The sequence below is a fragment of the Neofelis nebulosa genome, chromosome 3 (genome assembly GCF_028018385.1).
Source record: "Neofelis nebulosa isolate mNeoNeb1 chromosome 3, mNeoNeb1.pri, whole genome shotgun sequence".
NCBI classification, from domain to species: domain Eukaryota; kingdom Metazoa; phylum Chordata; class Mammalia; order Carnivora; family Felidae; genus Neofelis; species Neofelis nebulosa.
Window position 1 is genome coordinate 161858075 of NC_080784.1, and position 23860 is coordinate 161881934.

Here is a 23860-nt window from a genome sequence, read left to right on the forward strand (position 1 = left end):
AAGGGTTGGAAGAGGCATATTACAACAATTGGTGCTTCTTACTCCTCATGAAAATAAAATGTCCCATTGGTTAAAGAACAACTGTCATTTTAAGTGAAGTATTCTTTTAATGCAAGGAAATGTGCCAGAAATTTCATAATGCCCTAGACAGAATGTCCCCGCTTAGTTAGAAATCCTAGCATGGTACCTTCATGTTAGATCTCTAGTACAGTTTTGCAACTTACTGAGGTTATGTTGGCTATTTTAACAACCACATTATCTTGTGTTTTTGTCAGATTTCATGTTTGTTGTGTTTAATAAGAAGGTAGTTCAGACCTCAACATCTATAATGTAAGTCATTAAAAACCACTTTTTAGCATTTACCTGAGGTATATGGAGGTGTTTTTATTTTGTGGTACATTTAATGTCTTTGTTTTGAAATGCTTTTCACTATTTTTCCTTACTTAGATTAACAACCTTCAATACAAATTTAGAAGCAAAGTGGGGATTTATATTGACTTTAATTTGGGTGAATAAAATCATCCTTGACCTCATTATTGATTTGATATTATTTACTTTCACATGTAAAATTGTTTGTCTTAGACCTCAGGAGTGCTAAAGTGACATGTTCATTAAATATTAAGCATCTACTATGTTTAATTTTGACCTATATTTCTTACTATATTTAAAGGATGAAGGTTGTGAATTTGAAAGCTAGTATTTCTAGGCAATTTACGTTTTGTTAAAGAAATCATTTATTTTTAAAAATGATTTTTTTAGTATAGATTATAAAAAAAAAGAGGGAAACTTGAAGTAATCCTAAGTGTTTCTATCGGGAAAAATCATCCATTTTCTCAGAAACCAATCTTACTTTCCAATTTGGAATCTGATCAGTTTCATTGTTTTTTGACCCACCTAGTTCCATGGGTTTGATGTGAGAAACCAAAAGTAAAGGATTTCGGGAGAGGTCTTCCTTATCTTCTAATGTAACTGACATTTTACCTGGAAAAAGAATGGAATTCCTTTTAGAGTAAGTTCTAGGGAAGATAAATATTGAATTAAATGACTGATAATGCTAGTAGCTTGAGCTGAATTTGATCATATTGATGAAAGGTTATAGATTTGTGATAGATTTTATATGATTTAAATACTGTATAATATGGTTTAAATACTGTACTTATCTATATAAAGGAAATTTTAATTTTTTTATCAATTTTTTTTAACATTCATTTTTTGAGAGACAGAGTACAAGCGGGGAAGGACAGAGAGATGAGGGAGACACAGAATCCGAAGCAGGCTCCAGGCTCTGAGCTGTTAGCACAGAGCCTAACGTGAAGCTCAAACTCAGGAATAGTGAGATCATGACCTGAGCCAGAGTCAGACGCTTAACCGACTGAGCCACCCAGATGCCCCCAAATTTAATTTCTTCCATTCCATTGACATGGTTTATTTTGAACTTCCATTAGTTTTGTTTGCTAATTTTATAAGTTTCTAGAGATGATTGTGGTTCATTTTCAAATTAAATTACATTTTTAAAATAAAGATGTTCTTTAATTTTGTATTTTAGGTACTTTAACATAATAGGGACTTGATAAATGATACTAGCAATGTAAAACAGAGGTCCTGTAATGAGATAATCTGAAAATCTTGTTTATTTGGCATATTTGGTCAGATAGCTAAAATTTATATGTATCTTTTATAATTAGCTGGTTGGTACACACTAAACTTTCCAGAAATTAATCTAAGCTATGCTTAAGTAGACCAAAGAATGTGTCATATCAAAGAACCATGCCAACCTTGAAAAATGAAAATGGTACCTTAATCTTCCTGGTTTCATGAGTTGGGTGTTTTCATAAAATGAGGCACAGGGTACTTTTTAATGTTTTTTGGTTTTTCAGAGAGAGAGAGAGCAAGCTGGGGAGAGTGGCAGAGGGGGAGATGGAGAGAGAGAATCTCAAGCAGGCTCCCCACTCAGTATGGAGTGTTGGGTTCTATCCCATGACTCCAAGATCATGGCCCAAGCCTAAATCGAGTCACCAACTGAACCACCCAGGCGCCCCTAGTTTGCTAGTCTGTTATCTGATTTAGGACCTAGTTTTATGTTTGTTGAAAAGAGCATGGAGCTGAAAATATTGGTAGGCGTGATAAAGAAAAGCTTCTCTTCCCAACTTCTTCGGGCTATTTTTTTTCTTAGGTTGATCATTCCTAGCATAATTCCAAAATTGTATGTAGGGACCCCGTACCCTGGAGATTGTAAACTGAGACTCTTAAGTCATCACTCCTGATGCATTTGTATCAAGTTAAGAGGAGAGAAATAGAGTGGAAATTTGGTCACTGAAAGAATGTGATTCAGCAGTAATAGTAGGTCAAAGGTATTCTGAAGTTGAGGATGATTATAATTTCCAGAACATGAAGCCTCTTAAGAGTTTGTATTTGAGTCCTTTGCCAAGGTTCAGTCAGGCTACCTGCTGCCTAACAGGAACTAGATCCTCTGTTCTTTACCACTTGCATGAGGTTGATCCCAACAGTGGAAAAGGCACATTGTTTTTCTTCCCTTCTTCAATTTACCATATACCAATAAATATTGTGCTGGTTCCCCATAGAGAAACCAGAAGACATTATAAATGAATCAGACCAAAAGTAAAGGAGGGCTTTCTAAGCCTTAAAAAAGACTATTTGATTGCATTAAGAACTTTAATCAAAACCTTTTTCATCACTGTTTGATTACATTGAAAACTTTTGAATTCTATAGATCAAATAAAAACCAGCCAAAATTTTAAGGCAAAAGAGATCACGCAGTTTCTAAGACCTCAGTTGACATAATTTGTAAAAGTGAATAAACATATAGAAAATTGTTCCATAGCATTAGTAATTAAAAAAATGCAAATTAAAAGTTAGCAATCACATACACCATTATAGTTAGTTAAGTAAAGTACAGTTCTTTTGGAAAGCATTTTTTTTTTTTTTTAGCACTGTTTCAAAGTAATCATAGCCCTCCTGACCGGTAATTGAACTTCTGATAGTCTATTCTAAAGTGATAATGTTGGCACAAAAACAGACACATAGACCAATGGAATAGAATAGAAACCCCAGAACTAGACCCACAAACGTATGGCCAACTCATCTTTGACAAAGCAGGAAAGGACATCCAATGGAAAAAAGACAGTCTCTTTAACAAATGGTGCTGGGAGAACTGGACAGCAACATGCAGAAGGTTGAAACTAGACCACTTTCTCACACCATTCACAAAAATAAACTCAAAATGGATAAAGGACCTGAATGTGAGACAGGAAACCATCAAAACCTTAGAGGAGAAAGCAGGAAAAGACCTCTCTGACCTCAGCCGTAGCAATCTCTTACTCGACACATCCCCAAAGGCAAGGGAATTAAAAGCAAAAGTGAATTACTGGGACCTTATGAAGATAAAAAGCTTCTGCACAGCAAAGGAAACAACCAACAAAACTAAAAGGCAACCAACAGAATGGGAAAAGATATTTGCAAATGACATATGGGACAAAGGGCTAGTATCCAGAATCTATAAAGAGCTCACCAAACTCCACACCCGAAAACAAATAACCCAGTGAAGAAATGGGCAGAAAACATGAATAGACACTTCTCTAAAGAAGACATCCAGATGGCCAACAGGCACATGAAAAGATGTTCAACGTCACTCCTTATCAGGGAAATACAAATCAAAACCACACTCAGGTATCACCTCACGCCAGTCAGAGTGGCCAAAATGAAGAAATCAGGAGACTATAGATGCTGGAGAGGATGTGGAGAAACGGGAACCCTCTTGCACTGTTGGTGGGAATGCAAATTGGTGCAGCCGCTCTGGAAAGCAGTGTGGAGGTTCCTCACAAAATTAAAAATAGACCTACCCTATGACCCAGCAATATCACTGCTAGGAATTTACCCAAGGGATACAGGAGTACTGATGCATAGGGGCACTTGTACCCCAATGTTTATAGCAGCACTCTCAACAATAGCCAAATTATGGAACGAGCCTAAATGTCCATCAACTGATGAATGGATAAAGAAATTGTGGTTTATATACACAATGGAGTACTATGTGGCAATGAGGAAGAATGAAATATGGCCCTTTGTAGCAACGTGGATGGAACTGGAGAGTGTGATGCTAAGTGAAATAAGTCATACAGAGAAAGACAGATACCATATGGTTTCACTCTTATGTGGATCCTGAGAAACTTCACAGAAACCCATGGGGGAGGGGAAGGGAAAAAAAAAAAAAAAAGAGGTTAGAGTGGGAGAGAGCCAAAGCATAAGAGACTGTTAAAAACTGAGAACAAACTGAGGGTTGATGGGGGGTGGGAGGGAGGGGAGGGTGGGTGATGGGTATTGAGGAGGGCATCTTTTGGGATGAGCACTGAGTGTTGTATGGAAACCAATTTGACAATAATTTTCATATATTAAAAAATAATAAAAAGTGATAATGTTAGGTATTGATTATAGCATCATTTCTCTTAGGGGGCAAAGACAAACTGTATATGCACTCAAATATTATGGAACCATTAAGTAACATTTAATCCTGAATTATAATTAATTCTGGGTATAATTTAAAGATAATTTTTAAAGTAAACAAAATGCTAATGTGCTTGTAATTTTATAATTCAAAAAGTTTAAATAACAACAACCAGAGACATTGTAGATGATGTGTTAGGAAGGGGCTGAAAAGTAAGGAGACCAGTTAAGAGCTTATCTTAATATTCCATGTGATAGATGAAGTTCTACATGGTGATAATGAGAATAGAACAGGGGAAAATTTATGAAACATGTCAGTAGTTTTTTTAAGGACTTAGTGACCGATGAAAGGTCAAGGATATCTCAAATGTTTAATGTTTAAGTTTATTTAAATGATTGGAAATAAAGTGATAGTAAGGTGGAGGCAGTTTGTAGGAGGATCAGTTCTGAATGAGGGAAGAGAGAGAGTATGGTTTTAGAATTGGAGGGTTTGAGATACCTGAAACATACAACGTTCAGAAGTAATTATGGGCCATCTGCTTACAAGTGAAAATGGGGAATTTAGAGCTATGGGGGTACCTGAATGGGTTAGAAGGAGATCCTGTTAAGTGGAGATTAAACACACACACGCACGCACGCGCACGCGCGACAGGGTGGGGGGGGTGGCTCAGAGAAAAGAGGGGCAAAAATAGTGGGGATTTAGCACCCACATCTTCATTACACCAGCCTCTGGTTAAAATCAAGGCCTTTCAGAAGTTGAGTCATTTACTTGCCATTAACCAATATTTAAAGCATTTAAAAGCCAAAGAGTGCAGGGTGATTAATTGGATAAAATAATGTTACTGCTCTTTTTTTTTAATTTATTTATTTTGAGAGAGACAGAGTGCGAGCAGGGGAGGGACAGAAAGAGGGGAGAATCACAAGCAGGCTGGACTTTTACAGCACAGCGCTCGAACTCAGGAAAGTGAGATCATGACCTTAGCCAAAATTAAGAGTCAGATGCCTTAACCTACTGGCCACCCAGCTGCCCCCAGTGTTATTGCTCTTTAACTTGACAGTGGCTGCAGAGCTTTCTCAGAATTTGGTATAGTATCAGCAATGTAAAGGGAGTATGTTAAGTGAAGTGCATTTTTTACCAAATGATTTATTATTGAGCTTTACGCACAAAGTTCAGATAACCCAAATTAACCTAACTTCAATTTCTGTCATTGTACCATCCTTTCTCATTTGCTATCTTTATTCTACCACTTACCATTTTCTTTTGGGTGTTAAATTTATTCATGATGCCCTCCTTTCTGCAGTTACAAAGCATGTAGCTCAGTGCTTTGCACATGATATACACAGACAGTAGGTATTAGAAATTTTGAATTGAACAACTCTGCCCTTAAAAATAGCATCTGTAAGACTTTCGCTATGGGAGAAATCTCATTACTGCCATTGATTTCCCCTCTTTCCCTGGTGATATATTCAGCTTCTACAGACAGTGAGCAAATTCTATGTGTAAATAGTGTTGGGCTTAACAACACAGCAAGTCAAGAACCTTGTTTTAATATCTAAATCATTTAATCATAAATCATATAATCTATCAAGTCTATTTTTGTTTCATTTTTTTGTTAAAGGGAGCTGTTCTTCTAAACAAGTAATGAAAGAAGTTATTATTTCCTAGTATTTTAGTGCTGTTATTGATAAATTTAGAAAAATGGGAACGTTAATATAGAGCAGAAAGTTCTGTCTTGTTTGGAGCTGTGGGGAAACAACGGTGGAGTAATATATTTGATTTTTTTTTCTTTTGCCACCCTTAAAAAATTAAAACCTAAAATGTTTTCAAAGCCCAACCCATTTTTCACAAAACATCAGGCATGCTTAAGGAGCAGTTGGCATTAGCAGTTAATGTCATTTTAATGTGTTTTTTTTTCAGTATTTTACGGATTTAAAAAGTGGAGGTATTTAATCTTTCTAAATTTTTTACCTTGTGCAAAATACTGTAACAAGTCAGTTGTTTTTCTCAACCATAATATTCCAGGCTATGTTTATCATATGGACTCAGAAATCCTATACTGTTATAGTTTGTTAGGTAAAAACAACAAAAGAATGCTACTTTTTCTTTTTTACCTTCGGTGGTCTCTGGAGCTGTACTTTGGCTCAGCGTTGCCAGGCACCTGCCATTTGCATCTTCCTCTGTTAATTGGGTGGCAGGTTCATACTGCAGGATCGCATCCAAATCATGGAAGAACTTCATAGTTTTAGAGCTGTCTCCAGAGTTATGGGCATATTTAACTGTTCTGTATTCATATTTGAGATTTTTGTACTTTGCCCGGCACTGTTTCCAATCTCTGTATACTCCTAGTGCTTGCAGCCTTTTAGCAATGTAAATAAATATTCCTTTATTTCTCAGTGTTCCATAAAGTTGTTTTCGTATATTTTTTTCTGCCCAGACACTTAGCAAAGCTTTAACCTCTTCTTCAGTCCAGTGCTTTCCTGCTCCACTCTCCATGTTGAAAGTGACCTGGAAATGATTCACTATTTCTAGCCAAGGTTTTGTTTCCTAGGAAACCAGACGGCTGGTTGTCAATAAGCTCCAAAGAGCTGAAAAGATCTAGTTTAACTGGTTCAAGCTGCCTGAGGGGAGTAACTTGAGAAACTGCCAAATACGCAGGCTTTGTGATTAAAGAAGCCTGGACCTAAATGATGCCTAACGTTTTTCATTTCAGACTTAAGGGGAAATTACCCTGGAGACAAAAGGGAAGGAAAACCATTTTTTTGTTTATTTCTTTTCTTACATAATACTCTGGTTTACTAAATGGTTGTTGATTTTTAAAAAATAATTTTAGAAGTGGGTGGCAGAGGTTCTTTCTGCCCCAAGATTTATGGCAAACGTTATTTTTTTTCCCCTCTGCCATGAATCATTTAGTCTTCTAGCATAGGTTAACCTTGAAGACCACATCATTTCAGTAAAGAAATCCTAAGTCATAAGTGATCCAGTCTTATAGGGTGTATAGAGTTATGCATATATATTTAACGTATTGGTAGTATTTAATGCATTGATAATTTAGTAAAATTTTAATTTTAAATATTTAGATTTTTACTTTGCAAGTACACTTAACGTACTTTTTTTCTTATTAAAATGATAAACAGGGATGCCTGGGCTGCTCAGTCCACTGAGCGTCCAACTCTTGATTTTGGCTCATGATCTGATCTAACCCCAAGTTGGGCTCTGTGCTGACAACATGGAGGCCTGCTTGGGATTCTCTCCCTCTCTCTCTGTCCCTCCTCTACTAGCTCACCTGTTCACTCTCTCTCTCTCTCTCTCTCAAAATAAACTTTAAAAAAATGCCTAAACAACTATAATATATAATCTTGAAAAATATTATTTTAACCATTATTTTAGCTAAGTAAGTCAATGTATTAATTGACTTATAATTAGTTATTAATGTACATATACGTATATGATAGAAATTTACCTTTTATTTCTACCCTGTTATACATTCTTTGGAACAAAAATTTGTTAAAACACATCTAGTATTTATAGAGCTATTAAAATTGTGGAGCATTTGGAATCTTTATTTTATTACTCCGTAGTGGTACAGATCCTCTTAGTCTTAAGGTGTGTTATAACTACCTCCGGCCCAGCTTTTGGCTTTTTTTATTTCATCACCTAGAAATATTAACGCAGAGATGAAATACAAAGTTCCTGATTAGCTTAGCATTTTTAGAAGCAGCATTTATTGTTTTGTAATAACTAAAGTGACAGATATTTGTTAGGGAAGAAAAGTGGTAAGTGCAGAAAAACAAAGCAAAAACCTCAAAAAAAAAAAAAGAATTTTGTTCATGATTCTAGTACCCACAACTAAGCATTTTACCTAACAATTTATTTGGAGATATCCATTTATATCTACATACTCAATTTAGAGGTCACGTAGTACAGGGGTTAGAAGCTCAAGTTCTGGAGTCAGATTGTGTTCTCATCCTGGCTGTGCTGCCACTTTCCATGCAACATCGGGCAAGTTACTTAATTTCCATTTCTTTAGTGTCCTTATTTGTAAAATGGGCATGATAATCATGATAATCATAGTATTTAGTTCATAGGATTGTTGTGAGAGCCTAATAAATTAGGTCGTTCCTATAAATTTTAGGACAGTGCCTGGCATATTAGTTAGAACTCAGACAATATCATCTATCTGGTCACCATCATCGTGAATAGAAGGGGCACTGGTACTGGTAGCATGTAATGTATTGTCAGTTCCTGAATGCTCTTGAGAAAAGTATGCTTCATAAAGAAGCTTATCAATGAGGTAAATTTAAATTTAACAGTTGATGCCTTTTTGTATTCACAGGGGTCAGGAGAGTGCTGGTATTGTGACCAGTGATGGGAATTCAGTACCAACATTCAAAACACACAAGGTATATTTGAACATTAAAAAATGTTGATAATAAAGATAATAACCAGATGATAACTAGTATGTTGGTGGGGGAAGGAAATTTGAACAAATAATTTGCATATAAAAGTCATACGCTGGATCAGCCATTTCCATTTGTCCAATTACGGTCCATTTCTGTGTGATAGTTTGCTTCACTGACTCACGGAAACAGGTCATATATTTAAATATTTTAACATGCTTTGGGTTTTTAAAATGCATTTGATTTAGTTTATTTGACAAAATTTACTCTTTAGTACATCTTCAGTGTTTTAATGGAAAGTAGCTCATAAAACAAGTGCTCAACATTGTGAATGTATTAAATGCCATTGAATTGTTTACCTTAAAATGGTTAATTTTGTTATGTGAATTTCACCTCAATTTAAAAAAAATTTTTTTTTGTTTGTTTATTTATTTTTAAGAGAGAGAGGGAGAGAGAGTGCAAGGAGGGGAGGAGCAGAGAGAGAGAGGGAGACACAGAATCCAAAGCAGGCTCCAGCCTCTGAGCTGTCAGCACAGAGCCTGATGCGGGACTGGAATTCACGAACCAGGGCTGGAACTCATGAACCGCGAAATCATGAGCTGAAGTCGGATGCTTAACCATCTGAGCCACCCACGTACCCCTCAAATTTTTTTCTAAAAAGATATTTCATGGTTCTTACAATTAGGTTAGTCTTTAAGATTAGAATTCTGGAGCACATAGGATAAAAGCCTTTACTCACTAGGGCCACAAGTCTGGTTTTTTTTTTCTAAGATGAGCTTCTACTTTGACTTTACAAGGGAATGGGTCTTGTAAATCATGTCTTTACTCAAGACAATTTGAAGAAATTATATATTTCAAACCTTGGAATTGGACACACGAGATACGCCACTACAGGAAACTGTGAATTAGAAAACTGTCAGCCCTTTGTTGTTGAAACACTTCATGGGAAAATAGCTGTGGCACATAACGGCGAATTGGTAAATGCTACTCAATTAAGGAAAAAGGTAAGTGTTTTTAATGCTTTTTTTCATTATTAGGATAAATTAATGAAATGAAGTTATTGGGGATCTTGGTGCAGGATATTTTCTAATTGTTGCCACCTGTTATCTAACTGCAAAGGACAACTGTATTAGAATTACCTGGAGTATTTGTTATAATTGCAGATTCTAAGATTGAGCCCCAGAATCTGCAGCAGGAGGGTGGTCAGTCTGCATTTTAATGTACTTCTAAGGTGATTCTGATGGTACTGCTTTAGAATAGAGATGTTAAAAAGTTGATTTATGGTTGTTGTGAGAAACAGAGAAATTAGGGTTTTATGGGCTGTTCCTATCCCTTCAGCCTTGTCCTTATGTTCAAAGCATAAAAAGAAAATAGAATATAAACTGGATAACAAATACAAGGGAAAGTGATTTGGAAACAATTACAGGAAACCACTTGGGGAAAAGGCAAAGAATTACTTATGTTCATTTTCGTTCATAGCATGGTATTTAGATCATTCTATGTTAATTTATGCCTATGCTTTTATCCATCATTAGTTTATCTTCCTTTTTTTTTTTTTTTTTTAAATTCCCTTAGTATCTTTATATTCCTGATAGCTTATTTATCCATTCTTGCCATTCATTTATTGATGCCACGTTTCTTCAGTCCATTGGATTATAATAACCTTGATCTGGTAACCTTGGAAAGAAAAACCTCAGGTGGCATTCAGTAACAGGATGGTTATACACACACACATGCACACACAGTTATTTCCTTAGCATTCTAGAACAAGGCATTTTACATGGGATGAATAGTGACAGGAGTCAAATGATGATGAATTTTGGTGGGTTGAAAATATCTAGAACCATGCTTCCATTCCACTCATTGTCCTTTTATTTTCAATTCTAGCTTTGTTTTGCTCTCTTTTTAAGCACTGGTATTATAATGATAATATGTTTTTCTGCCCGTAAGTGAAAAAAGAATTTTTTAATTCACACAATCAAAAAAGTATAAATATGAAGTAAAAATTACTAAGAAAAACTCACCACTTAGTGATAACCACCAAAATTCAATTCCATGCAATACCTAGCTCATTTCTAGACACAACCACTTCCCAGAGTCTGGATTTATTTCACCTCTACACATTTAGCTGCCTACTGAAAATGTTCTATAGTATCAGTTTAAACTCAACCTGTACAGGTCATTGGTGGTGTTCTTGTCCTGGTCACACTGGCTCAGAACCTTATAATCTTCATGAGTGTGCTCAACCAATTTTTATTACGTCTTCTACATTTAATTGTTCCATATAGTTAATTCCTTTCTTCTATTCTGTCAGCAATAATCAGTGGGGATGGATAGCCCACCAGCACTATCACTAACAAACCTGGATTGAGCGGCCCCAACTGTAGTATGCCACTTTGATGGGAATGTATCCTATTGGTCAGGATTGTCAAGGGCTGAAAAAGTTAGAATCACAGTTCCAAATTCTTGTGCCTTCTCCACTCTTCCCCACCTTGACTGCAGGTTTATATTCCTTCAAACTTAGTTTTCAAAAGCTATTCTATATGCTTCCTAGAGCACTTTTTTTTTCTTACTTAAAAACCTTCAGAGACTTCCTATTGCTTTCAGCAGTGGTTCTCCATTATTATATACATGTGTCATTAGTAGAATGCAGGATTTTCATAACTGAAAATTCACACAATGCCTGATCTCTTTCCATTATGGTGGGCTACTGGGTGAGGGGTGAGGTGGAGCTTCCCCTCTAATGATTACACTTTTCTCCATTCTAAATAGCTTCTGCGGCATGGTATTGGTTTGTCAACAAGTTCTGATAGTGAAATGATTACCCAGTTACTGGCATATACACCTCCTCAGGAACAAGATGGCACCCCAGACTGGGTAGCAAGGTAATTGTAAAACTAGGCTAAGCTCACAGCTCTGCTACGAGAGCTCTGTGTTGCAGAGCTTATGTCTTGTGTTTATAACTGAAATTATTCAATTATTTAATTAATTCCAGGATTAAAAACTTAATGAAGGAAGCACCTACAGCATATTCCCTGCTTATAATGCACAGAGATGTTATTTATGCCGTACGAGATCCTTATGGAAATCGCCCTCTATGCATTGGACGTCTTATTCCTGTATCTGATATAAATGATAAAGGTAATGCACTTCAGAAGAAATACAATTTCATAATGCTTTTCCAAGTTCTTGTCCTACTGTTGGTACACCCTCAAATCTTTAGGTATAGGAAGCTTATGAATGAGAAGGAACTAGATAAAAAGAAAAAAAATGATGTAGTACTTCGTTTTTTTTTGTTTTTTTTTTTTTAATGTTTATTTATTCTTGAGAGAGAGGGAGACACAGCATGAGCGGGAGAGAGGGGAGAGCAGAAAGAGAGAGACACACACAGAATCTGAAGCAGGCTCCAGGCTCTGAGCTGTCATCACAGAGTCCAGCGTGGGGCTTGAACTCATGAGCCTGAGAGCATGACCTGAGCCATAGTCAGATGCTTATTTATCTATTTGGTGTTTAACTGTTCTCTTGAAATAGGTAGCCTCTTGTAAAATTTCTTGAATCCATTAACTGAATTGTCTTGTGATTTACAGAGAAAAAAGCTTCAGAAACAGAAGGATGGGTGGTGTCTTCAGAATCTTGTAGTTTTTTATCAATTGGCGCAAGGTAAGTTTTGTTTCACTTAGCATATTCACTTTTTCCACATCAGTAAAAAGTTTTTTGTTACGTGAAAGTTTTCTTTCTGATGGCTGCTAGAAGACCTATATATAAATGAATGCAGTTTCTTTTGTACATTTTACTCAGCACTGGCACTGACTTTAATATTCCAGTAATACCTTCTAATTTTGAAACTGGCATCTTGCTTTCAAAATACTATGAGACTTATTTTAGAAAGGAAGAATCTCCTCAACAAGGAATAGTTATGATCGAAAAATTTAAGCCAGGATAAAAATGTTCTCTTTAACCTCTGTTCTTCAAAAACTGAGTAAAATTTATGGCTTTTATTTTTTAAAATAAAAATTAGAATTTAGGGATAAGATAGAAGTATTAAATTTTTTTAATTTATTTTATTTTTTTATTATTACTTTTTTTTATTTTGAGAGAGCAGGGGGAGTATAGCGAGAAGGAGAGACAGAACTCTAAGCAGGTGCTGCACCATCAGCTCAGAGCTTGATGCAGGGCTCAAACTCATGAAATGTGAGATCATGACCTGAGCTGAGATCAAGAGTCAGACACTTAAGTGACTGTGCCACCCAGGCACCGCAAGATACAAGTATTAGATTTACTGCTGGAAGAATATTAATTTTTTATTTTTTAAGCCATCTCTATATTAACGTTTATTTATTTATTTATTTTTATTTTTTTTATTTTTGAGACAGAGAGACAGAGCATGAACAGGGGAGGGGCAGAGAGAGAGGGAGACACAGAATCTGAAACAGGCTCCAGGCTCCAAGCTATCAGCTTAGAGCCCGACACGGGGCTCGAACTCACGGACCGTGAGATCATGACCTGAGCCGAAGTCGGACGCTTAACCGACCAAGCCACCCAGGCGCCCCTTAAGCCATCTCTGTATTAAACTGAACCACTTTTCCTTTATAAGGGAAGGGACTCTTTGTGTACTTTACAATAGATGTTATTATCAGTCTTAAAGACTGGTTTATTTAAAGTCTTCTTTCTTTAACATTGTTTCCCAAGATATTACCGTGAAGTCTTGCCTGGAGAAATTGTGGAAATAACCAAACGTAGTGTCCAAACTCTTGATATTATACCAAGGTCTGAAGGAAACCCGATGGCATTTTGTATCTTTGAATATGTTTATTTTGCAAGACCAGATAGTATATTTGAAGGTAAATAAAATATCTTTAACTTTTTACTTAAGTTTCTTATTTATCTCACTGAAACATGGCAGTTCTTGGTTCAAAGGCTTACCTGGCTCTTTGGAGGCACATTTTTAGATGCTGTGGATATGAGACTGAACCTACAAGTCATAATATCACTATTTTTCCCTTTCATGCTGGACCATGTTTTCCTTTTAGGAGTAAGGATTATGATTTTCAGATATGTAATAAGGCCAAATTTTCTTTAAATAGTGAATTCCCCAGTTTATATTTTCTGCTTTAGTTGTTTTATATGCTTTACTTCTTGTACTCCATATATAGAGTTCTAACAAGCTAGTTTTCTTAGAATAATAATGAAATGCTAAGTAAAAATAATCTATTTTTTTTTTCAAACATTCCAGACCAAATGGTTTACACAGTAAGATACCGTTGTGGTCAGCAGCTGGCAATTGAGGCACCAGTGGATGCAGATTTGGTTAGCACTGTTCCGGAATCTGCTACACCCGCTGCTCTTGGTTATGCAGGAAAGGTATTTCTCTTGACATGCAGTGAAATGCTCTTATAGCACTGAAATCAGAAACCCTTGTATATAAAGAGAAACTTACCAGTATATTACAAGGAAAAGGAAAATGTTGGATCCTTTACAACAAGAGTTATTTTCCAACCTTTTCATTCAATGGCACTGTTTTAGTGGAATCCACCTCAAGATTCACCTAAAGATGAGCAGAATGATCCACTTCACTTAAAAAGACAACATCATTGGGGCACTCGGGTGGCATAGTTGGTTAAGTGTCTGACTCTTGATTTTGGCTCAGGTCATGATCTCATCATGGTTCGTGAGTTTGAGCCCCACATCAGGCTCTGTGCTGATGGCGGGAGTCTGCTTGGGATTTTGTCTCTCCCTCTCTCTCTTCCCCTCCCCTGCTTGTGCTCTCTTTCAAAATAAATAAATAAACTTAAAAAAAAAAGATAACATCATGAATACCTATAGAATTTGGTGGTAATATTTACTTATTACTAAAACTTATTTCTTGAAGCACCCTCCCTCACAAACCACTGGTTTGTTCTCTATTTAGTATAAGTGATCACAAAGCCGTTTATGTTCATTTTGTGTAATGTTTTTAGTACTGTGCTTAATTTCATTTTCCATAACCAGATTTATATGACTATGGTGATCCTGGGGTGTCCTCATCTGCATTCACTATGTTGAAAGTTTTATGTTTTCAAAAGAAATGATATGCACACATTTTATTTTATTTGTTCTTTTAAATTTTTTTTTAATGTTTATTTTTTTGAGAGAGAGAGAGTGCAAATGGGGGAGGGGCAGAGAGTGAAGGAGACACAGAATCCAAAGCAGGCTCCAGGCTCTTGAGCGGTCAGCACAGAGCCTGACACGGGGCTCGAACCCACGAACCGTGAGATACGACCTGAGCCGAAGTCAGACACTTAACCGAGTGAGCCACCCAGGTGCCCCAATATGCACATATTTTAGATTAGTATTACCTTGAAAGATGGATAAATCACCTCCTGTCCCTCAAAAAGCATTCTTTGCATACTGGGTTTTGTTGTTTATTTTTTTAATGTTTATTTACTTTTTGGGAGAGAGAAAGAGCACAAGCTGGGGAGGGGTGGGGGGAAAGAGAGAGAAATCCCACATGGGCTCTGTGCTTACAGCAAACTTTGAGATCATGATTTTGAGCCAAAATCAGGACTCAGATGCCTAACCGACTAAGCCACCCAGGTACTCCTACATACTAGTGTTAATTCATTTCTTGCTGATAGTTTTTAATTGCTGTGAATTTTTTTGTCAGTGATTTATTGTCCTGTCTGCACACACTTACTGTTCCTTTCCAAGACAGGGAAGTAATATTTGTTTAAGAGAGAAACATTACAACTTCTGACAAAATCAATTGGTTTTCCCAATGAGTATATTACTTTGAACGAGTTTACTTTTTGCCTTTTTTCCCCTACAATTTAAATAGTGAAGAAAAATTGTAATCTATTGATGGAGAGTTCAGAATAGCAATTTCAAATGTTTTCATACGTATTATAATGGAAGAATGACCTAGAGAAAATAAGAATCTAGAGTTCTCTATATGTTGCTGTTCATTGTCCTTTTATTTCTTGTCAGTGTGGGCTTCCATATGTGGAGGTGCTATGTAAAAACCGGTATGTAGGAAGAACATTTATTCAGCCAAACATGCGGTTGAGACAACTTGGTGTTGCAAAAAAATTTGGAGTATTGTCGGACAACTTTAAAGGCAAAAGAATCGTTCTTGTAGATGATTCAATTGTGAGAGGCAATACCATCTCACCTATAATCAAATTGCTCAAAGAATCTGGTGCGAAAGAGGTAAGTATTATTAAAACATACCCTAAAGTACCGATAATTAATAGTACAATACTGGCATAAAAATTGCAATTTAGTACAGCGAATGAAAATGGATAGTTCAATAAAATAAATTGTCATCTTTCAAATGAGTTGGTTTAGGAATAACTATGCAGCAACTTGGAAAACATATAATAGCCACTCTTAAACTGCATACTAACTATAATCCTTAATAGACTAAAAACCTCAATATAAAAGATTAAAATTTTTATAAGGTTAATTTTAAAAACTCACAAAAACCACACAATAAAATGTTTGTTTAATTTTTAGAGTACTTCTCTTTTTGAAGATGTAGAACAAATCCTACTGTAATAGATTTGCCACATTGGGTTATATTTTTAAATCTCAAAGCTTATTCTAACTCTAAATATCTTAGTAATTCAAAATACAGAAGTGAGGTGTCATTTACAACTAATAGTTGAGTGGATTCGATAATAAAATCTCTTGTAGGAGAAAGTGGCATGGAAAGCAGTGGCAGTCTCTCTAGAAAGCTTTGAAAATAATTGTGATTATGATTTTCCAGCTTTTTTATGGCTGTTAGAATTATGATAATCTCTTCAGAATTCCTTGAAAATTTTGTAATTAAAAACAAAGAGGTGTAAAGTAAATTCACCATTGTTACGGTAGTGAAAAAGAATACACAACAGCTTATGTATCTACCAGTAGGAAATGTATCTACCTAAGTATGATGAAATATGTTGTAGCCACTAAAAACTGTAATTATGAAGACTACGTAATATGGGAAAATCTTTGCTTTATAAGAAAGGTAAAATAATTGTGGATGCCAATTATGGCCATGTAAATGGACCTTACAAAAGGCAGAAAAGTAATAATAGAGGAAAAAAGCTCTTATTAGTAGTTAAGGTTTTTGTTATATCCTGTAGACCATTTTTTGCTTTCTGAAATGGTAAAATAAGAGGTAGGAAAAAGTGGCATTCAAGAGAAAATTAAGGTGGTCCTAGGAATATAAAGTCATTAAATGGGAAATAGAAGAAAGAAATGTTCTCACTGATAGATGGTAAAAGGAAACAATAGGCAACTCAGTAAAAAGAATCTTTTACAAGTGGCTGACATTTTGAAATCTTTGTCCAGATGCTTTGGAGTTTAGAGCAGGGCTGCTCCAGAAGGGTTATAAATGTTAGAATAATATGTGAAATGATTTCTTTCCAAGGTACACATTCGAGTAGCTTCACCGCCAATTAGATACCCATGCTTTATGGGAATAAACATACCAACAAAAGAAGAGCTTATTGCCAATAAACCTGAATTTGAACATCTTGCAAAATATCTGGGTAGGTATTAAAATTTCTCTAAACATTTTTTTTTAACAGAGAAAATCCAAAGCCTGTCAGTCTTTATACTTGTAATAAAAACAATGTCCAGCATTTGTTAAAAATAGATAATTTTATAACATGTTAAGCAGATATTGAATAGTATTTTGAATAGAGTGCCTGGTGTGTATACACACCATGGTAAGTGCTATATTGGAGACCTAGGCCAAGGTGAGATCAGGTAAAAAGGAAGAAAGGCTTTCTAGGTAGAGGGAACTGCAGGCATATCAGTTAAAGCCTCCCAAAGATCAGATCTGAAGAAAAACAAAAACAATTTTACCACAGATTATAATAGAATAATTTAGATGTGGGTACAAATCAAAAAGTGAAAAGCTAATGTAGGGTTATCTTTAATAATGAGGTCAGCAGACTTGGAGATTAGCTTATCCTGGATAAGACAGTTGCTTTTCTGTTTTTTCTTTCTTTTTTTTTTAATTAAAGTTTATTTATTTATTTTTGAGAGAGCGAGCAAGCAGGGGAGGGAGAGAGAGAGAGAATCCCAGGCAGACTCCCCATTGTCAGTGACCTGGGCTGAAATCAAGAGTCAGATCTTAACCAGCTGAGCTGCCCAGGCACCCCAAGACATTTGCTTTTCAAATTAGGTGAGATAAACTGTTTTAATATCACAGCAGATGTTTAGCCAATGTGCCTTGGTACCTCCACACTGGTTGTCTAGATGGCTGGTTTTGACATGCCTGTGCCTTACCAGTTAAATACTTTGAATATCATCCAATTGGTACCTTATTGTGAACACTCACTTTTTGCCCGGAACATATCTGTATTATTTTAATAATACCACAGATACCGTATAGTTAGGCCATGTTTCCCTTATAAATGAAAAGACTTAGGAAAAGTAAGTGACCTTGAGCTTAAATTTGAACCCAGATTTTCCTGACTTCAAAGTCTGTTTTTCATAATCAAGAAAATTACTAAAGAGACTTTCTGAACCCATTCTAGATTTGAAGCCTCCAGTGCTATTTTAAATAGCAATTTAAATTCCAATTTCAAATTTTAAAAAATTATAAAGGCCCAGAATTTTATTGCTTATTCCCTCTCCCCTCCTCCACCCCTGCTTTTTTTTTTTTTTTTTTTTTTTTTTTTTAAGAATATGAAAGAGAAATTTTTATGCTGGCTTAAGTTTTCCTGTTTGTGACTGTTGTCTTGTGAGGCAGATCTTTCTTTCCAAAGGAAGCATCACGACCTTTTCCTTTTCCCCTCTTTCCCTCTGTAGGAGCAAACAGTGTTGTATATCTGTCAGTGGGAGGACTAGTTTCATCTGTACAAGAAGGGATAAAGTTTAAAAAACAGAAAGTGGAAAAGCAGGATATTATGATTCAAGAAAATGGGAATGGTCTGGAATGCTTTGAAAAGAATGGTCATTGTACAGCATGTCTCACTGGAAAATACCCTGTGGAGTTGGAATGGTAGTTGATAGGGGCAGACCTGATGTTTCAAAATACAAAGTTGGTCAAGAAGTTATAGTGGTGGTTATACCTTATCCATTTAACTGTTACTCCCTTGGTCAATGTAAAATGCTGTATGCTTATGATTACCTTTATATGTTTTGAGATTTCTTTTCTGAAAAGAGTACCAAAGTGCTATGCTTTCCTTAATGATCCTAGATAAATATTTTGGTGTCATCTAGGAGTTTGGATGATCCTTTGTTTTGTTTAGTAGTTTAGTACTTTGAGGCTACCAGTTATGAGATCATACACATTTAAGTTCAGATCAGCAACAATAATGCAATGAATAGATAAATTTCTGTTTTAGTAGGGATGGCCAGGCACTATACCTTCCCACAGATTCTTAGAAAATTTTGTGGAATGTTTCTTGAGTTATTGCAATTCGGTTGTGGAATATTTTCATAATTGAACCTTGCTAATTGCATATAATGCAACAACACTGTTTTTTGTGGTGTTTGTTTGTTTGTTTACACACAAGCATTGGCTAGCCTTTTTCACCTGGTCAGAGAAAGTAGGTAGTAAGTGGCATTTCCCAGGTCCATGCTTTAAATGGTTTGCAAGAGGTTAGACTAAGATGGTGTGATGCAAACAAGACATGAGTTAAATATAACATTTCACTCAAACCTTGAATCCATTATATCCCCAAAGTGTCAAGCCTCTAGAGTTCTCAGTGTGGTTTTGACCTTATCTTCCCTGTCTAACTTCAGACAAATCTTGAAACAACAATAAATACATGCCTCTTTGTGCCTCACTTTTCCCGCCTGTGCAGCGGGGTACTTAGTAAATTAATTAATAGGGATGTGAAAAAGTGTCATACTTTTTGTGGTGGTTAGAGCCATCCTTTCACCCCTCAGTTTTAAGATAGTGCATGATTATTAGCTTTTGAAACGTTGGCTGTTATTCTGAAATTGAGATTTCATTATGATGAAGGGAGACATACAGTTTAGCAGTGCTTTGCCACCTGTCTTTGAGATGTCCTAAGGATGATTGTAAAAACATGTCTGTGGAAGGTGTTTTTCTACATTTGACTATGAAGTATGATCTAAGAAGTATGATACTGCTTAGTGCCCTTATAGTATAAACCCAGCAAGTAACCTAGTACATTTGAAGTAAAAAATAAATTTTTAGGTTCTAACAACCCTTTCATTCTTATTAATTATATGTTCTTTTAATAAAGTGCTTGATCATTTGCAAACATATATACATATATATGTACAAATATAGATATATCATTGCAATTAAATGATCAAATACAAACCCTGTAGGGGCCAATTTTGTTTAAGATCAAGGTGACAACTATTTTGGAATTAGCATGCCTGTCTGATTCTAAGCATCACCTTATCACTTTTTTTCCACTTTGTTTTATTGGGATCTAACAAATACAGTTTTTTTGAAGTGTTTTCCTGTAACATCTGAGATTTAAAATTTTAAGATGCCTTGCCCTCAACTCCTGTTTATGTAAGATTTTTTTCAAACATAAAAGTGTTTGTTTCTGTGTTAAGTTACCTTAATTTGATGTATATAGTGTCCAAATCCATTTAGGAATTTAATATTTATTAATAACTGAAATCTTCTGTCTTCATTTGGTATATAGTCTCACATATATATATTATGGCAGGCCAAGATAAAATCTTGACAGCTATTTAAGCCCATGTGCAGCAGGCATCAGTGGGTTAGATAATGCTGTGGCAATGACACAAGCAAATTGACATTTGAATAAAGCCCTGGGACCACTTGAGTGTATAGCCTCTTGTCTTAAATGTATTCCTCATATCAGCATGGAGGAGGCAAGACCTGTGGGTCAATTTTGAATTGGCCTTACTTACATTTGATTTTTAAAAACAAGAGACTCAGGGAAAGTACTAAACCAAAATCTCTGATTTGACTTTCGTGTTTTCCATAGTTTTTGTCTCTCATTGTTTTTATTTTGTCTTATTGAGATGCTTTTATAAAGGAATATGGGACTGTGAGAGTTTGGTTATTCTACAAATTTCTTAATGTTTCTCCATCATGGCCTTTTATTTCACAAGTTTCTGAAGTCTGAATTCAATTACAGTTTTTTACATTTAATCTCAAATGTTGTTTAACTGTTTTAAATAGCAGAGTGCTGAAAATTACAAAGAAGATGAAAAAATGTGTTTTCACAGGATCTATATTGTTGTGAATTAAACTAAGCCTACTTTTTTGTGACTTCATTGTGATGTATTGGTGATAAATATATGTAATAAGTGTGTTTAAGTATGTGTGTGCTTTTTTTTTTAATAATGACCTTTGGTTAGTGCATTATGATGAGTAGCGCAGTAATAGTCACATCCAGCCTCCATTCTTGGCACCAGCTAGTCAGATCTTATTTCTCTGATCCAGGCATTTCAATAAATAGACCAGTGCTTATGAACCAGGCAAAAGTCCTGGCTGAGTAGGAAGGAGAAATAAAGTTATTAGAAACGTAATGCTGAGTAAGCACTAGAATAGTGGAAAGTTTTGTGGAAATACCAGTGAGAATGGGGAGTGTCACAGAAGAGGTGGCTTAGATTTCCAAAATGTATGTGTGTGTTGGGGGAGTTGCGTTGTTTTTTTTTCAGTCAAATTTAGGTAAATTAATAAATTGTATATTCAGACAATAGAACTTTATTCAGTCCTAAAAAGAAATGAGCTGTCAGGCCATGAAAAGATATGGAACTTAAATGCATATTACCAAGTGAAAGAAGGCAGTCTGTCAAAGCTGTATACCGTGTGAGTCAAACTTTATGCCATTCTGGAAAAGGCAAAACTATGGCTCAGTTCATGATTGTGGGATCCAGACCCACATTGGACTCCACGCTAAGTGTGGGGCCTGCTTAGGGTTCTCTCTCTCCTCCCCCCCCCGCTTTTTTCCCCCCGCACCCCTCCATCCTTCCCTCCCTCTCCCTCTCCCTCTATCCCCTGCTTATGCAAGCACATTGTCTAAGATGGAAAAAAACAAGCCATCAGTGATGCCAGGAGTTAGTGGGGAGGAAGGGATAAATAGAAGGAGCACAGAGAATTTTTAGTACCATGAAACCACTCTGTGTGATATTATAATGGTGAATATATCTCATTATATATTTGTTCAAACCCATAGAATGTACAACACCAGAATAAACCCTGATGTAAATTATAGACTTTGGGTGATACTGATGTGTCATTGTAGGCTTATCAGTTGAAACAAATGTACTGCTCTGCTTGGGGATGTTCATAATGGGGGAGGCTCTGCAATATGCAGAGCATATTGGAGGGCAGGGGGTTTGTGGGAACTGTGTCCTTCTGCTCAATTTTGCTGTGAACCTAAATTAACTGCTCTAAAATATTGCCTATTTTAAAATAAACATACTAAGTCCCACCTCTAAAAGACAAAAAATAAAATAATATATGCATATATGTTATTGCCTCTGAAAATCTTGCCCGAGGGCATCACCTGAATCTCATGCCTTCTTCGAGTTTCAGATAGAGCCTGGTCAACTCCTAAGGGAAATTGCCTTCTTGTTTCTTAACCAAGTCAAAATAAATATCCAAGCCTCTCAGAAAAAACTGCATGCTGCTTAGACATTTTAGACTAAGCTATAGTATGCAATGTAAATTTGTGTGTGTGTGCACACGCGTGCATAAATTTTCTTCTTAAGTAGCTAGGAGTTGGATGGCAGGAGCTGATGCTTTTAACCTTTTTGGAAGTTCTCAGGATCTACCATAACACTGAACTCCTTGCACTGTGACAAAATGGAAAACCACTGCACAAAGGAGGCCCACACAGGAGGGCCCTGTACTCTTCCTCAATCTCTGAATTTGCTTCACTGAAAATTACTTGTTTGACTTCACTATTGACATACTGATGGATATCTTCGATATGATGATTTTGTGTTAATTTGGCTAGGCTTTGGTGTCTAGGTGTTTGTTCAAACACCAGTCTGGATGTGGTGAAGGTATTTTTTAGATGTGATTAACATTTAAATCTGTAGACTTTGAGTAAAACAGATTACTCTCCATAATGTCAATGGCCCTCATCCAGTCGGTTGAAGGCCTTAAGAACAAAGATGGAAATTTCTTGAAGATAGAGTTTTTAAAATTGTCATAGACACCCTGCTAGAGTTGCCAGCCTGTTGGCCTGCTCTACAGATTTCTAATTTGTCATCTCTCCAATTGTGTGGGGCAGTTTATTAAAATATATCTATTGGGGCACCTGGGTGGTTCAGTTGGTTGAGCCTGTGACTCCAGCTCAGGTCATGATCTCACAGTTTGTGAGTTCAAGCCCCATGTCAGTGCCACACTGATAGTGCGGAGCCTGCTTGGGATTCTCTCTCTTTCTGCCCCTACCCCACTTGTGTGCTCTCTCTCAAAAATAAACTTTAAAAAAAACTAAAATACATGTATCTATCTCTGTGTTTCTGTTTTTCAAATGCGTATTTTATATAAATATTTTATATGGGGTGTGTGTGTGTGTGTGTGTGTGTGTGTGTTGTATAAAATGTTGTTTCTGTTCCTTTACAGAACTTTAATAGACTCCTTTTGCAAACAGCATGACCTCCCTCATCCATCCATTCTTTCCTAGCCACCTGACAAAACAAGCCTGAATGAACCCAACCACTAATTTTCTCCGCCTTCAACTTGGCAGCTGAGCACCGTTAAGAGTAAATCACTGTTCTCCCAGTTGTGATGCTACAAAGCAGACAACAGGGAGCTTGTCTTCAGGGTAGTAGGACAACGTGATTCATAATGTATATTTGGTCTTTGTCCTATTTCTAGCACAGATATCCTAAAGCCCTTAGGATTTCCTAAGTGATAAGAGCAATTAAGTGTCTTTTTTGAAAATTCCAGTGTAGCGGTGCCTGGGTGGCTTAGTCGGTTAGGCCTCCGACTTGGACTCAGGTCGTGATCTCGAGGTCCATGAGTTTGAGCCCTGCTTCAGGCTCTGTGCTGACAGCTCAGAGCTAGGAGCCTGCTTAAGATTCTCTTTCTCTCTCCTCTCTCTCTCTC

The 23860-nt window shown here is 36.2% G+C and overlaps 2 protein-coding genes across 9 annotated transcripts in view; one reads left to right on the forward strand and one right to left on the reverse strand.

The window, feature by feature from the left end:
• The window catches only part of PAICS (phosphoribosylaminoimidazole carboxylase and phosphoribosylaminoimidazolesuccinocarboxamide synthase), a 51724-nt gene extending 44754 nt beyond the window's left edge, over positions 1 to 6970 (reverse strand). For 5 of the 8 annotated variants that reach the window (XM_058722514.1, XM_058722511.1, XM_058722509.1 and 2 more), the window contains exons 1-2: positions 6574 to 6970; positions 895 to 981 (exon numbers count right to left, since the gene is read on the reverse strand). In XM_058722514.1, coding sequence (XP_058578497.1) covers positions 895 to 981; positions 6574 to 6955 — 469 coding nt within the window. In that variant the 5' untranslated portion in view covers positions 6956 to 6970. The remainder of the gene's footprint in view (positions 1 to 894; positions 982 to 6573) is intronic. The other 3 variants (XM_058722516.1, XM_058722515.1, XM_058722512.1) reach the window with 1 other exon arrangement.
• Positions 1 to 21112, forward strand: part of PPAT (phosphoribosyl pyrophosphate amidotransferase) — a 37171-nt gene extending 16059 nt beyond the window's left edge. Inside the window, exons 2-11 of the mRNA XM_058722521.1 lie at positions 8796 to 8862; positions 9657 to 9863; positions 11632 to 11744; positions 11855 to 12000; positions 12447 to 12519; positions 13549 to 13700; positions 14093 to 14220; positions 15823 to 16044; positions 17252 to 17372; positions 18643 to 21112. Of these exons, the coding sequence (XP_058578504.1) occupies positions 8796 to 8862; positions 9657 to 9863; positions 11632 to 11744; positions 11855 to 12000; positions 12447 to 12519; positions 13549 to 13700; positions 14093 to 14220; positions 15823 to 16044; positions 17252 to 17372; positions 18643 to 18839 (1426 nt within the window). The 3' untranslated portion in view covers positions 18840 to 21112. The remainder of the gene's footprint in view (positions 1 to 8795; positions 8863 to 9656; positions 9864 to 11631; positions 11745 to 11854; positions 12001 to 12446; positions 12520 to 13548; positions 13701 to 14092; positions 14221 to 15822; positions 16045 to 17251; positions 17373 to 18642) is intronic.
• The last annotated feature ends 2748 nt before the right edge of the window (positions 21113 to 23860 follow it).